General features: G+C 35.8%; 1 protein-coding gene and 1 pseudogene across 2 annotated transcripts; both read right to left on the reverse strand.

Moving 5' to 3' along the window:
* Positions 1-465: 465 nt before the first annotated feature.
* Positions 466-4,496, reverse strand: LOC114727824 (putative glucose-6-phosphate 1-epimerase; annotated as a pseudogene).
* A 6,195-nt stretch (positions 4,497-10,691) lies between these two features.
* LOC114727818 (common plant regulatory factor 1) lies at positions 10,692-16,558 on the reverse strand. Of its 2 annotated transcripts, none has more exons than XM_028914575.1 (13): positions 16,318-16,558; positions 14,722-14,863; positions 14,576-14,638; positions 13,859-13,948; positions 13,686-13,769; positions 13,115-13,156; positions 12,861-13,021; positions 12,649-12,697; positions 12,437-12,485; positions 11,800-12,035; positions 11,577-11,654; positions 11,343-11,468; positions 10,692-11,254 (listed from the first exon to the last, which is right to left on the reverse strand). In XM_028914575.1, exons 2-13 carry the CDS (start codon positions 14,782-14,784, stop codon positions 11,042-11,044), a joined length of 1,254 nt encoding a protein of 417 aa, XP_028770408.1. In that variant the 5' UTR covers positions 14,785-14,863; positions 16,318-16,558; the 3' UTR covers positions 10,692-11,041. The 2 variants fall into 2 exon arrangements, with proteins under 2 accessions (XP_028770408.1, XP_028770409.1); XM_028914576.1 differs by having other exon boundaries at positions 11,800-12,032; positions 16,318-16,557.
* Between the last annotated feature and the right edge of the window lie 259 nt (positions 16,559-16,817).

The raw sequence follows: 16,817 nt of genomic DNA on the forward strand, positions 1-16,817 counted from the left end.
AAATTGAATCCATTCTTAAAGTGATATTCAAATTGATTGTGCTTGGATAACTTTTACAAATTAAGAATCAGCAAAGCAGAATCTGAGATTGAAAATGTACAAAAGAAGCTTTGTAATAGAACTAGTTTTAGTGCATACTACTTAATTGCTACAGTTAGTAAGATTTACACTGTTTAAAAACAACTTCAACTGTTAGATGGAAAATTTTCAGCTGATGATTTTGAAATAAAAATATCAATTTTTAAAAAACTACCCATCTTTATTTTAGATTTTGTATGCCTAAAACATTCTTTTTTAACATAATTTTTAAAAAAATAATCTAAATCGTCCAAATTACTGTAGATCGGTGGCGACTCGTTATTCATGCTCATCAGCACCAAAAACCCACTCCGTTTATGAAGTCTCTTCAATCGTATTTATAAGGCCTTATGAAACTGTCGCTGTTCACAAATCAAGCCAAACTAATATCCAAACACACAATTAGACAGTTTCTATTGCTATGAGTTTGCATATTTCGCATCTAATTATAGGTGGAAGTAATAAAGCATTAAAGCTATTCTTTCCACTGTACGCAACTGAAAATATATCGTTATAACATAGATCACTTCAACAAGGTCTTATTCTGGGAAGACATGGATGCTAGTATAGGTATGCCTACAGTAACAGAACCCCACAAATATTCATGCGTAAGAGAAGCTTGATGACTATTCTGACCAAAAAAAACCATAGGTCACTGACATCCTTATACTCCAAAAAGGGCAGTTCTATTTCTATGACTTCATGAACTGAGACCAATGCTAAGCAACTTTTGTACAATTCCTCATAGTCAAAGGCCGCTTCTATCAAGACCAAGGCGCTCGCTGCAGAAGCTCGATGGCACAACGGACAGCCACAGCCGCCCAGTCCATTCCTCTCCCGGCTTCAAAGTGAGAGGCTTCTCGATCACTGCCCCGTCGACACAAAGCATCTGCTTATACTCCTCGTCTCCAAAGTCGGCCATTGATTTTGATTTCTTATCCCATGGGTTCCATACAGCTGCACAGAGGATATAGGAAGTCTATAGAACTTGAAGGGATAGTATTGCAGATTATAATAAAACAAGTCATAGAATTGATTGTTGACATCACAATAAGGTTATTCATGAATCTTCACTTAATAGCTTCAGATTTTGGTTGAAGTGGGTTCCTGACAGATAGTATAATCTTGGGGATAGGATTCAAAACCATAGTCACATTTGAAGACAACATGATCTTGATATGTGCAGGTGCTGGCCAAATATATATTGTAAAGGTCGTTCAGATTAGGTGGTCAAATGAGACGTCTTGCTCTTTCTTTTGTCGTATGAGTATGAACAAGTTTTACTAGCTGCATAGCTTACCAACATCAGGGAGGCCTTCCTTTCTTATCACAAATGTCCTCTTCCTCTCATGATCTAGGACGGCTATTACATTTGGAGAGCTAGATAGGCTCGATCCACCTGCCATAAGAGATGGGAAAATTTTGGCAACTTTTCATTACCTTGAATTGAGGCGAAAACATAAACTGCATCATGAATTCAATTAAAATTGCCAAATATGTTAATGAAATATGTCGATTGAGAGAGTTGCCATGCATGCAATAGTTCAAATTACTACTAAACATGATTTTTGTCATGTCCAGAAACATGAACGCTTACCTCAGACTCAAATGTTATTGCATCGCCTTGTTCAGTAAAGCGTTCCTTCTGGAAAAGGTTGTCCAGATAGTCCAGTGTCTCTAGACCTTCTATCCTCACCTCACTATACAAAAATTTACAGAGTGAAGGTCATATACAGTCAGTCCCTGAAGGGGAACTGTTGCTAATACTGAATAGAAATCAACATAATTTCAACAAGTGTCACCACAGTCAAATTGCAGAGTACAAGGAAAAGAGAAAGGTTGGTCAAGTTTTAGAGAGAACTATACACACCTAATATCAGAAACCAATAAATATGTGTGATATGCAAATGAGAAACTAAACGGCTTGCCATTGACATTCCTGACTCTTGATATCAAAGTCAGATCTCCATCTGTTGCAAGAGACACCCTAAGGCGAAACTCAAAACTGACACAGTTAAACATTTTGTTAGCTTACTACCACTCAAACTGTGTCTCCAACACAGAAGAGAAACATACAATCAGATATCAATTTTGAATTATCAAAGCAACTAAAAAAAAAAAAAAGGTGAACAGATATAATTGTCAGACCACCAATATACACTAACAGACAAAAAAATAGCGTAAAAATTCATACCTATGTGGCCAGCACTTCATATCCTCTTCAGTTGATTTGAGTAACAGGTCAACAAAGGATTTCCCTTCATGATCATTTGCAGGAAGAGGGGGAGGATTGTTATCAATTTTCCACATCTTATTTCTTACAAATCCATGCAATTCTGATGACCCACAGCTTCCAAACTTTAAACAAATTAAGCTTAAAATGTGAGTAACAAATTGTGACACAGCTTCCACTATTGTGACAATGAACATTATTCGACAGAGTTTTGAAATAAACCTGTGGGAAACAAATAGGAATTCCTCCTCGTACTGTTTTTGGAGCCTTGGGAATTGCCTACAATCAATTGAAAATAAGAAAAAGAAAAGTAACTAATGAAATTTGGGTCTCTCACAAGTAAAATTGGTCAAAGGGTAAAAATCAGCACAAAAAGTACGCGGCTGCAATCAACAAAAAGTGTGCAACTCTAATGGCCAGGCACTTTCTCTTTCTTTTTGACTTCTTCATTTCTGTGCTTAACGGAAATGGGGGTCACAGTATATGATTCTTTAATTGACTTCATTTATAGGGAATTTTTCAAAGAACTGATGCCATATACAGGGGAATTGCTTACATGTGCAATTTAGCTGGAAAGAAATGCATTCCTATCAGTTGATCAATTATGGAATGTCGACAAAAATTTTCCTCATCATCAACTTCTCAGAAACTCATCTGGCAGTGAAAAAATTGATGACTCGAAGATCATGAAAATTGAAAAAAAAAAATTACCTTATTGCTGGTGAATAGGAGTTCTTCATCTTTCTCATTCCTCCATGAAGTAACTTGTGCTCCCTGCAAGCTTATCTGGCAAGAAAAGAAAGACAATCCCAAAGTGACCCACCACAAGGCTCAAACCAGACCATAAATTTCAATATGAAACAGGTTTTCCCATCACGGATTTGATGTTGAAAAGCTGAATAATTAAACCAGGGCTTTATAAAAAAATTCAAAAAAGTGCAAATACCGATATTTTTACTAAACCAGACATTTCATGAACCAAGTTTTCCTATCACGTATGGACACTGAAAGATTAAATGATTAAACCATAACTTCATCAGTCATTCAGATAGATGCAAATGTCGAAATCAAGAAAGTCTAACTCACCTTTGCTGATGCACCTTGTGAGTTGCGGAGCACAATTTGATCAATTCCATTCCTATCTTTCGTGGTTATAATTGCTGATTTATAGTCCCATTCCCATACAGCTCCAGAATGCCCCATCCGAAAATCAATGGTTTTTGCCTTCTACTTTTTCAAAGCAAGACCTACCAAGCTTCTCCAACTAGAAACATGCTCAAGGGTGGACAAGTCCACACCTATAATTTGACCAGAAGATGGATGAACTTTGTTAAATAAGAGCAGAAGCCTATATTTCAATTTATCTCTGCATCAATCTTACTTCCATTTACAAATTAACAGGGATCAAGAGAACCCCAAACCTATTTATAAAAACAATAACAATTAGGAATATCTAGTAAAATCCCTTTGAAGCCCTTAAACCCCGACCCACCGAAAAAAGAAACGATACACTCGAAACTCATGGCAACCGCATATCAAGCGACTCGGCACCTACTCTAGAAAGCATCCCATTCTAATTTGTCAGGTTTAAACCAAAAGAAGAGAATTGAAATATCAAAAGAGAAAAGGAAACAAGATAAGTTGCAAACGAAAAACCATAAGAAGTTTGAAATTCCTACAATATTATTTGTGGGAATGCAACAAATAAAGTTTAAAACCCATTTCATCAAAACAATATTAAAAAAATTTCCAGCAACAGCCCAAATTTACATGGTACTTACTCTAATTGTTCTGAACAGAGTATTCTAACAGAACCCCAGTTTCTGCGCCATGAATAAGAAGCGCAAGAAGCAAGAGTGAGTCCCGTCCATGACCTTCCCAATCAATTTGAAGAATCAAGGTTCACTAATACCTGTTCAATAGCGGTAAGAAACCAAGAAAACAAATGCTGAGATGATGTTCAATGACTGAAAATACTGAAAGGGCTCTTGCAGATATGCATTCAGCGTCAACAAAACTCACAATAGAACCGAAAAAGATTCAATCTTGGGAGTTTAAAAACCAGCCCAGAAATGATTCGAAGAACCAGAGGAGTTGAAGAATGGAGAAGAATAAAGAGATGGAAAATGAAGGATGAGGCCTAAGATAAGGAGGAAAAACCGGCTCGGCAACTCGTGTGTCTGCTGCTGGCTGCTGCTTCCGAGAGATCCAGGACGTGGAGATACGAGAAGAACATGTACACATGTACAAACCGTCAATTTTGTTTGAAGAGAATTTTTAATTCAGCTTGGGTCCATTTCAAGGCTATTTAGTATTCATTGATAACATCTCATCACCCAAAAAAAAAAGTATTCATTCATAACATTATTGGACGTGAAATTTTGCAAAAAGCTTTTTGCCTCAGACAATAAAACATATGATACGAAAGGAAATATGAAAATACATTGTCCCCGTACTAAAAGCCTGAAAGCTACCTTTCTGAGCACTACGGCGAGAAACAAGTATATCCCCGGTAGGTTGGCCAAAGAAAGTATCCCTACAGTATGACGAATCATGTGCAAATATAATCGTATTTATTTATTGGGACCTTTGTTCTCGTCTCTCCTTTGATTTTTATTCCTTGGCGATTTGTTTTATTATGGCCATGGTAATAATTCGTAGCCACAGTATTTAGAATTAGACCTATAACGTATCCTACCGCCACAAGTGAAATGAGAGGCACGCAACTGCAAAATACATTGAATTGAAATCTAGAGGGAATCTTCACGTACTTTCACTTCCTCATTAGTCCAGACAATACTATATATAGAGAAGGGTGAGGAATATTTTTGCCCTCCAAATCTTCATGAAGATTTTTTTTAGCTCAATGTCACTTCATAAATATTAAAAATGGATTAATACCTCCTTATATATATATATACACACACTCTTTTTGAAAAAAAATGTTGTCTTTGTCTTCTGTCTTAAAAGGAATGATTTATATCTTGATTTACGGAATATGAGGTAAGCATGTGAGAAGAGTTTTATGTCAACTTACATAAAATATGTTTATAAACACCTAAATAAGTATTTTTCTGGTTCTTTATATGATCTAATTATTCAGTTGATTTTGATCTAAATATAATATTTATTTTTTATATTTATCAGTTTTTCTTAAATTACCCCTATGAATATTCTCTCAACCATAATCGAGTAGAAGATGGAGGAATGATATTAAAGAAGATGACTATAGTGTTTTAGGAAAAATATGTCATATTTCTTATAATTAATTAACTTACCTAATTTCTTTAATTTAATCAAATTAGCTAAACAGGTCTTATATTAAAGACCAGATGCGTAATTTCAAACGAGCACTAAATAAATATGTAATGCTTGGTTAAGTTTCAAAATTGAGAAGCAAAATATAATTTTATCTTGTCAACTACGTCATTTGTTATTTAGCATGAAAGCAGGCAGTTAATTAATGACCTGATTTTACCGAATATATGATGACACAGAGGTGATTTCAATATGAAAAATTCGTTGCACATGGTCTAGATCTATGATAACTGATAAAAGGGTTCTTCAATACTTGGAATTAATTAATGAGATTCATGCATGAAGATCTAACAAGACCATACATTAAATAAGAATCATTAATTCAAAACTGGAGGGTTATCGTGTTTGTCCACTTGCTGATTTGGCACACTATAATATAATCCTGCACGCAAACATTTTAATTAATCAGATTCACAGTCCAGATTGTCCTTTAATTAATCTGTTCTTTGGATAAATTTCAAAAAATTCTGGCTAACGTGCATGCCTTTCGCGGTTCAGCCATTATTGCGTGAGAATGAACAGAACAACAATGCATGGACTCGTTTCTTTTTTCTTTTTTTCCTTCTTTAAATTCCGGCGAGATGTATGTAGTAATCTCAACTAATTGGTTATATATAAAGAAGCCTGAAATATTTTCTAACCTTTTTTTTATTAATATACTGTATATATTAATTACTAGACGCATATCCAACTTTGGCCAAAAAAAAACTAAATATATGTCCAAGTAAATGTGAAGAATATCTATTGTTTTGTTTACATCTCTTCATCTTTCTACATTTGATAATAATATACAAATTTTATCAAAATTTGATGGCAATTTAAAAGTCTAAGATAATCTAATCTACTCTGCTAAGGCTATAATGAGATTGATTTAAGAGGTGTTTGGGTAAAACCTAAAATATAATTTTTTAAGAGTAATTTTACAGTATACAAAGCAAGTATGTGGAAGAAATTTTGTCTCGAATTATATAAAAATACTTTTAAAAGTGTTTTTGGAGATATCCAAATAATTCTCTTAAGTCCATACAAACTCTTAAAGGAAGCGAATAGATTAAGGCATGGCAAGAAAAATGTTCATTTTTTTAACGTTGTACCAAATATATAGATTTAAAATAAGTCATTAATCAAAATTTTATCTAATTCTTTTTCTTGAGCCTTCAAGAGCAATACCAAACGATTCCAATAATTGCTGCTATCCCAGTTCTAATTATAAAATCTTGTTTGTAAATTCTAATTATAAGACCTCGTTTGTAGTCTACAAATAAGATCTTATAATTAGAACCGGAGATAATATTTAATAAAAGGAAATGGGACAGAAAATAGGAGAGAAGAGTCCTATGTTGGTTGGTGTGTGCAACAAATGTGAGTTTATGTAAATATAATCAAGGGTTAATATAGTGTTTGGTTGTTATGATTTTTTTAATTTGATTTTGGTTTCTATAATTTTAAATCAGAGGTTTTTGTTTCTCAAAATTTTTTCATTTAAAATATTAATCCTTATATTTTAACCAATGCCAAAACTATTTTACAAGACCAAAGTTTTTAGTTTGAAATTATAGAGGCCAAGATCAAAATCAGGACAAGTTATGTACTGTATTTAGAGCTGGTAATATAGGTTGAATCAGCAGATCCAACCTGCCAAAAATAGCAAGTTAGGGTTGTTCAAAAACTAACATGTCAATAAACGAGCCTTTTTAACCTGCATCGCTAAGCCCGCAACCCGCCGCAAGTTAGCCTGCCAACCTGCGGGTTAACCCACATTTATTTTTTTAAATTTTTTTTAATTATTATTATATATTATATCCTATTTAAAAAATTTTTAAAATATTTATATAATTTATTTGGTTCTTTCAATCAAATATTAAAAAAAAACAAAAAATTTATTATTATTTTTGGATATTGTATAAGAAAAAAATTAAAAAATAAAAGAAAAAATTCAAAAAAAAAGAAGAAGAAGAAAAATAAGTGTTGCGCGAGCCAACCTATCAACCCATCTTGGCCTTTTTAGCCAACTTGCTTTCAAATGAATCTTTTCAGCCCGACCCATCATGAGCCAACTCGTATTCTGCAGGATAGCCTATATTACCAAGCCTGGCTGTATTGACCTTGTAATTATATGGGAGGGGGTTACTAATAAAGAGTTGTTCTAGAGGTCTAAGGTTTCACCAGATCTTTTTAGGTCCGAGTTCGAATCCGAAGAAACACATTTGTGAATAAGGGAAGCCACTGACCCAAACCGCATTAGCTGGTTACTCATCATGACATGATCTAAAAGAAAATACTGGATACCGGGTGATAGCATAAAAAAATAAAAATACATAGAGGGCCCTTGTGAGAAAGATGGAATTTTAAGGAGAGGAGAGGAAGCACATGGGCGAGCGCGACAGTGGTGACCGTACACATATCATATACGACGCATTTGTCTCACCACATGGGCAACAAAGCGACAGAATTATTTTTCTATTGTTTATTATCTTATCTTTTATAAATTGTTAAACCCTTTGTTAGACACGGCATAAATTTTAAGAAGCAAATTATGCTGTTTATATTTTTATAATATAATTTATTATAAATATTATACTGTACATTGATAATATTTTTGTAATAATATATTGCATATTTGAGTCTATTATCATGCTATCAAGTGATAGGTACTCTTTCCGTCCTAAATATAAGATCTTTATATTAGTGTGTATGAGTTTGACATGCAATACATATTTGATTTTTCTTATATCATATCTCTAACAATCCTCATTCATAAGTTTGACTCGGGACTTCCGACTTATAAAATGTGCTTTTATGTTATCGACCTTCTATATAGTACATGGAATTATCTTTATTTAGAATGTCATGTGTTTGATCTCTTTTTTATTAATTTTAAATCTTGCTTCTATGTTAAAATCAATTAGCCCCGGTTTAAATGTTAGTCTCCAGCAGAACATTCTTCCTGCTGGTCAAAGTAAAAAACACAACATTTCAAATTTAAGGAGAAAAAAATCGGAACAAATATTATATATAAATGTTATAAATGATAAGAGTATTGTTGAAAAGTGAACGATGATTTTAATTTTAAAAAATATTCAGATAACATGACCGACTTTTAGGGTATTTAGACACCTTAAAAAGTATTTTTGCAAAGCATTTTTTCACAAATCAAAATAAATTTCTTCACATATTTATCTCATATACTGTAAAAATACTTTTAAAATTATAATTTTGATTCTATTTAACACCTCCTTTATTGTATAAATAATAATTCTAATTGTAAGATCGGGACGATAGAAATTGGAAGCTGTGTGTCCCATGATTTCTTTTTTCGGGGGAAAAAAAAGGAGCAGCAGCACTTTTGACTTTTGACCATGATGGTCTATGTTTGTTTCCCAAAAAAAAAAACCGCTATCCATTTTTCCTTTTCCAAGAAAAGGGTTATCCCCAAAGATACACCTGCCCCATATCAACCCATAAAATAACTATAAAGAAACCACAAAATCCCAATAATTAGACTAATATTGTCTTTGGTATAGAAAAATCCTTTCCAGCGGAAAAAAGTCATATTTGTGTATTTGACATGCTAAAAATTAGTCTCACACCTAATTACAACTAGGATAATAGATTTTTTTGATAAATATCTTTTCTATGGTTATTCTTTTTTTAAAAAAATAATCCGCATACTAAACACAGACTAGTGTGCTTGGTAGGCTAAGCCTTATAGGTATAAAAAACAAATTTTGGGTAAGCTCACAGATATCATTTTACCATCAAACCATAGTTTAAATGGTTTTTTTCAACAACAAAAAAAAACATCCCGGCAGATGAGCCCATATAGCTCTGACTTAACCCATACTCCTAGTTTCCCGGCTCTACATTGGGGAAGTGTTTTTAAAAATCAATTTTCGTAAAATCGAGATATGTATATTTATTTTATATACCGTAAAATTAATTTTAAAATCATTTTTTATTTCTACCCAAATATGAAATGTTGACTTATGTATTCTTATCTTGTTTTAACCCCAAAAAATTGTTAGCTCATCTGAAACGAGCACAATTGCTTCCATAAGAAAAGCATAACAGTACGCGATAAAAGCTTAGTCCAATTGGTAAAGAGTCAGCTCACAACTCATAAAGTCATAAGTTCAAATCCTACTGTCAATGTGAAAATATTGTTAGAAGACAATCTGTAAGTACCTTTAAGCACTCTTTGAATCTAGATGTATGCCTTGGTCCTAGTGAGTCCTAAAATTCAATTCGTCTAAAACTTTATACATATATATATTTTGTAACAAAAAGTTTGGGTGAGTTAGGTCCTGAAAGCTTACCAGAGCTAGAACATGCCTCCAAGCTCATAAAACGCTTACAGAAGTACTTACTTACAACCTTGTGGATTATAAGTTGACTCCTTACCAACTGGACTAACTCTTATTGGTAACTTTATATATATATATATATATATATATATATATAGCATCGCAGTAGCACCTTGTAGTGTAAAACCACAAAGAAAGAGGAGGGGGAAAAAAAAAAGCATAAGACTGCCAGAGAAGAATTGAGCCTAACAAAAAATATCGGTCCCTCATAAGTCACAACATAACGAATTAAAATTCACATATTTGTTAAGAAAGATATCTACGTTTCATGCCTCTTAATAATTTCGTTTAAAATACAATTTTTCCACCGTCATTTAAAATCTAAAATACCAGATATCTTATTGAAATTATTATTTTTGCTTGTTGCTTAACTTGCAAATTTTATTTTTCACACTACAAATTTTTGTCATTATTACTCTTGTATGGAGATACTCTTTGACCATCAAGAATAATTTGTCATAATTTTTTACAATACAACATATAATTTATACCACCTCCAGACAGGAGGCAGTGCATCTTTATAACTACTACCTAGGAAATGAACGAGAGTCTCCCGGAGGATCTGCCTAAAGATTGCTAACTGATCCTAGATGAGCGAGCTATGGGCTTGCGGGTAATGAATGGCATGGTTGATTTCTGAAACCAAAAACACATTTTACAGAAAGAAATCTGCATGAAAATGAATAAAGAGGCGCATCTTAAATATATCACTATGCTGTTTAAGCAGAATGAAAAGTGGTACTGCACCAATCATTCATACACAAACCATTAATAACAGAGTTCAACTTCAGCAACCCCCGCTAACCTAAACCCCTACTTCTCTTCAATTTACAAACTTTTAGACGTCATCAACTGCTGTCCAATCTAATAAAAGTCCTGCTCCAAGAAACTGATGAGTAAAAGAAATCAGCTCTGGTCTTGCTACATTAAAATCCTAAATTCAACTGTCAGCAGTAGTAATTTTGGGCTTGTAAATATGCCAAAACTACACGTGATTAGAACCAAATATATTAATATATTAATCAATTACTGTTTTTTATTCTGGGTATCAGCCAGCTGCCACAGCATCAGTCCTCGGACTTGTGTCCAATAGTTGATGCAGCTTTGCTCCCGAGTTTGGCTTCTTCTCACACAAAGCGTTCTCACCCTCTATAGTTCTATTGTCACAAGAACTGGAATTGTTCACCCTGGATAGCAAATTCTCCGTACTCGGTGTCAAAAAGATTTCATCCTTTTCTCCTCGTGCATTTTTCAGTTTTTCCTGGGTGTCAAAAACGTCACAAGAATCAGTGTCATTAATGTTGTGATAAGCAAGCAAAAAGAAATATTATGTCAATATTGAATAGTACCATTAACGCCTCATTTTCCATCTTAAGCTTCCCTGAACTTTCAGTCAATCGATTTATTTCTGATTTCAGTGTAATATTCTCAGACGTCAAGGATTCAACTTTTCGTGCAAGTTCTTCTGTCTCAGCCTGAACAGAGGGAAAACATGAGAAATTAGTCACATTCCCCTTCGTGCAAGCTTACGTTTTTCTTCAAACAGATGAAGAAGCTTTGACGATGATCTACAACATTCATACCTGCTTTCTCAATCGGGACCGTCTAGCAGATTCCCGATTTGATTGCTTTCTCCTCTCCCGCTTCAGCTCCCGTTCATTCTAGGGGAAATTAAACATATCCACAGCAAGTACTTATAGTGTCAGCTAATGCAGAAAGCACAGCTTAATCATTCTAAAGTGCTGCTCCTGCTCAAATGCCTTTAAATGAGTCAGACCAAGACAATGAACTATTTCTTCATCATACCTGTATCCAAGCCTCAGGAGGCACTACCGCGCAAGGCTGTGGATTACTTGGGGAATTTGACTTAGAAAGAACGGATGGGTTCCTCAGCTCCAACGCTGTTGTCATACCAGAAGAAACTACAGGTCCAACTACTGCTCCTCCAACATTGGCCGGGGTAATTGATGTCATCTTATTGGAGGCTCCAGCTCCTTTGGAAACTGGATTTGCTTGTTTCCCACTTTTGCCGTCTCCATCTGCTTGTACAATCAGGAAAAGAACAATCGTTAGATCCTGCATTATGTGGATAGCACTTCAATAGCACTACGTCTCCACGTGATCGTAAATAATTATCATACACTGTACCATTTTATCATTAATGGCACAGCACATATAGGACAGCACTAGTATGACTACATCACGTCTCAGGTGGTAAAAACCCACCTCAAACACAATAAAATTTATCTAGGTCATAAATTAGTAAGATTCCACCGTCTACAGCATGAATGATAACATAGCATGCAATTTATGGAGATGCTACTCAACAAACTGCTTGATATAAAGTGTGCCGCTAATGTGATGGAAAAATAAGTGTAATTATGATCCCAGGAGAACTCCACTTTTTTTTCAACATGTAAGACTTCTTGGAGGACACTCTTACCAGTAGCTGGTGTTCCCTCACGGCTTCTTTTCCTGCTTGCTTGATTAGCCTGACCACAACATAGGCATAATTTAGTATGCAATTTTTTCTAAGCTTCTTTAAAGAAAAATAGACTAGTAGCTGAAACCAAATCGAAAATAAGTATTATATCATTGGGTGGAATCAGCTACATAGATCGAACAACTAATAGTTGAAAAAAAGGAAACTCTTACCCCTGCAGTGTTGCTGTCACTTCCGTCACTGTAACTCTCAGTATCCAAACTGTTCAAGTAATTATAAAATTTTATGTTAGCAACTGAAGCCTTTAGAACAATCACTTATATGGACCGATCTTCTAGATTTTTGGGCTGGAGAGCACCAGCAACCCCCCCCCCCCAAAAAAAAAAGGAAAAAACATATACATACATAAACAAAATCAACAAACCTCTGTGACAGCCTGTTTTCCGCTCCACGGTCAGCACTCTCAGCATTGCCATTTCCAATAGACATTGCAAGCCCATCGAACCCCTTCAACTTCTTCATCAGGCCCTGATCGGCGTTTCCAGAAGATTTGGTTGGTGTCTCCATGTTCAAAGGAGTTGCAGCCTACATGTTCACACCAAGGTGAACCCGTCATGATTTCATGACCTTCAAATATCTTATTATTATGGCAAGACCTCCAAGAAGATTAAAACTTACTGCAGGTGACGTTGGAACTCCTTGACCATGTGATTGTGGTCCCTACATATTACCAGAATGATAGATCAGCACAAACCAAAAGTATTAACTTCCTGCCAATTAAGGGTATATGAAGCATGAAGGTACACTATGATATACGGCAGAGAATTTTAGATTAGATTTTGGACGGAACAAAAACTTAGATTAATTACTAAAGTTTCCATCAGTCAGGTCATCAAAGTATGGGGGAGAATGATGGTTGAGACCTGAAATGCCCCCAAGTATGCATGATTCCTGGGACATTGGGCCCATTTGGGATAGTGTTCAAAAACACTTACAAGTACATTTTACGTAAACCGAAACAAAAGTCCCCTCACATAGTTACCTCATATTCCGTAAATCATGATTGAAAACCTACTTAAAAGCTATTCCAAATGAGCCCATTATTTCTCACCCTTTCAAAGCCCATGTTCGTAAATTTAGGTACACCACATCCAACATATGTCCAGAGAATGAATATGAGCTCCAATTCAAAATTCCAAAATATGAAAAATAAAACCTCACAAGATAAATTGCACGAATGCAGACTTACTATAGGAATTGAGGGGTGAGGATAAACACCTCCATGTGAATAAATTGCTGCGTAAGGAGTCCCATATGGCGGTGGCATCATGGGCTACAAGAAATAATAAGTTGACATATTATTCAAATTCTTCAGCAGAGAATGGACGTGATAAAAGAAAACGGATGATTTTCAGGTGCTACCTGTGGTGGCCACATGTAGGGGTGAGGGTGGCCAGAACTCACAGCTGGGTTGTAGTATGGCGGCATGGAGACTCTTGGCCCATAATATGCCTGAAGACAAGGGACATTACAAAATAATTACCATAAGAATTACAAAAATGTTTAAGGGAGATTATGCTCAAGAAGTTCCTTCGTGAACCATGGATATTCCATCCCTTTCCTCTCTAACTGGTTTCAAATTTATACAGCTGCCGCCATAGATTACTTCGAAAAGATTGACCAAAATGCACAAGTCCATGCTGATATTCGTTAGGCCATAGCTATCCAGGGATTTATAGTAACTCACAAAGCACCAAAAATGCAAGGCAAAGCGCAGTTTAAACTTTAAATGGAACTCTCTTATTGCTTCCATAGAGAAGATGTTTTATAGCCACAAAGAACACTTGAGAAAAGGTGATAATGATACTTGTCAAAATAAAAGCTCTCTGACGGCTTTGCCAGGAGTTAGTAGAAGAAGATCACTTTCTTAAATGAGGCTAATTATTCTCTGAACTGTAAAATATTAAGATAATGATTAAGAGCAGGACTGTATAAGAGCAGAACTCCACAAACAGAAATACTACATGCTTGAAGAGAAGTTGTCTTCATTTTCATTACAGCGAATTTTACTAAGCAGGGAACTAAATAAACACTCCAATCACTAGAAGACAAAGGAAACGAAGGTGGATGATAGTTAACCTGCATGGCTGCCCAATCAGGATAGACATGAATGTTGGGCTGGCTGCCCTGATTAGCCTGGTCCTGTTCATAATATAGGTACGATAGATTTAACCACAAACTTCATAATCAAGGAATGCACACGGAAGCACACAGTTCCAGCTTACCACTGCTACAGGTGAAGAAGGTTTTTCAGTTTTAGTTGATTTCCCTTCCTCACTGTTTCCCATGCTAATAAGCGCCAAATGGAAAACACTGACTCAGTCAACTTTTAGAGGCGCCCTAGCTACTTCCTGGTAAGTTATTCAGCTGCATCAATAAGAACCATGTTAGCTGCTATTGGCAACTAGATGTACATAGAAACACTGAGGCATATTCGTAAAAAAGAATTTCTGCATTTCAACATGACGATCATTGGTATTCCCATAAACCAGCATAACTTAGTTTTTTTACTTTCAAGAACATATTGCTAAATACAGGTTATTCAAAGACGATACATGAGATCATGAGCAGCATAGAATGACAATTCCAGCATTCAATTCAAGCATGGTCTTCACGCAGCAGAGACGATCTTTACTCGTGTTCATCTAAAGAGCTGGTGTCACGTATCTAAGATTAAGCGAGATGACCGCAACTAGACAAGAATTAAAAAAAAAAAATCCTGGTTTTTTAATCAAAGTATATGCTAAGGGAATGAAATTGGGATCTAGAGATAGAAGTCTGTCTGAGACAATAGCGAACCCCATCGACATATGCCTTTTCTGTACCATTGTTTTTGGGGTGAACGATAATTATTTAAATTAACAAGCTAAACGGATCGTGGTATTCATGGAAAGCTATAGCATAATCGAACCCAAGGGGGGAAACAAACGACGGTTGAGTCATAGAAGCAGTAGTCAGTCAAAGGCGAGGGCTAATTATGTCTTCTGACAACCAACGAGCTGATGCTGATTGCTGAAGAAAAAGTGATAGACGCGACTGGCAGGGTATAACAAAATCTATCCCTAGCTCCCAACGGAACAATTCAGGAGCTAAATGACCTAAGTACCCTCCAATCCGAATTTGTTCGATTTCAGATGGATCAGAAAATGGCAGTAAGATTGTTGAAGAACCTCTTGACTGCCTGAGATTATGGTTTATCGCGCCTTCTGATCCAATATCCCATTCTTCTTCTGGCTAAACGGGGAAGCTGCCTGATTCTTCAGCTATTAACCGTTTGAAGTCCAAAATGGAAAAAAAAAAAAATGGCATAAGCGGCCTACCACACGCCCAAAATGAAAAGAAGGAACTTACCCTGTTATCCAATCAAGTCAACATACAGAAAAGCACAAAATCTCGAAAGTTATAGCAGCTATAAAACGAGATCCAGGGTACTCGCAACTCTTATCCCTTGTTTGGTCTTCTAAATTTGCAGAGATACAATGAAATTAAAAGTAAACCGAAGAACTTTACAAAAAATTCATGAAATACTTTATTCTTTTGATTCTCCACAGAAAAAAGCTTAAACTGAAGCAAAGAAAATTCCAGTTTTCCCCAGCTCAGATTTCTTCCACGATTCACGCTCACTAAAACACGAGGCTTAAGACTACCATACATTCCAATTCGCTCGTTACTATAATTTCTTCCACAAACAAACGAACCTAGAGTAACTGAACCGTCACTATTGCGAGTTTTCTCATTCACCAAACAAAACCCAAATCTAAAATACATTAGGATATAAATCTTCCAACTTTCAACAAAAGAAAGCAGTGAATTCCACGAACCTGCCGGACAGCCAGTCAAATGGTATCGACAGGCAGCGAGGAAGGAAAGCGAAAAGAGAATAAAGGGGAGGGCAAATTTAATTAGCAGAACAGAGACAAAATCCTGGCCGCTGCAAACTATCCTTAAACTCCAGGAAAAAAATTGAGATCGGGGAAGGGAATTCAGACTGCTAGGCGGTTAGTCTGCGAGTTTCTCTCTCCAAAAAGGCCCGCGGGAACTCGGTTTGGCCTCGGCAGAAAGAAGAGCGAGAGGGAGAAGGGAGGCCGGAGGAGGTGAAGAAGGAGGAGAGGGGAGCGCCAAAACGACGTCCACGTCGCCAGACACGTGTCGTATAAAGAGGAAAGGTATATGGACACCGTATATACGGTGGTGGCGTGGTTCGTGTGTGGTGGTTGTTGAGCTGGCCCATCGGTGATCGCGCTGGCCATTTATTTTATTCCAACGCCACCGTGTCCGTACACGTGGTTATTCCACAGTCGATCTACGCGTCTTTGCTTTG

Source organism: Neltuma alba, unplaced genomic scaffold, assembly GCF_004799145.2.
Source record: "Neltuma alba isolate B1F8T4 unplaced genomic scaffold, ASM479914v2 tig00012508_pilon, whole genome shotgun sequence".
NCBI lineage: Eukaryota > Viridiplantae > Streptophyta > Magnoliopsida > Fabales > Fabaceae > Neltuma > Neltuma alba.

Excerpts from the sequence above, each read along its gene's own strand:
- LOC114727818 (XM_028914575.1), bottom strand. The coding sequence starts at position 14,784 with ATGGGAAACAGTGAGGAAGGGAAATCAACTAAAACTGAAAAACCTTCT. Across the intron at positions 14,639-14,721 it reads CTTCTTCACCTGTAGCAGTG|GACCAGGCTAATCAGGGCAG; the intron begins GTAAGCTGGAAC and ends TATTATGAACAG. Across the intron at positions 11,469-11,576 it reads GGTCCCGATTGAGAAAGCAG|GCTGAGACAGAAGAACTTGC; the intron begins GTATGAATGTTG and ends CCCTCTGTTCAG.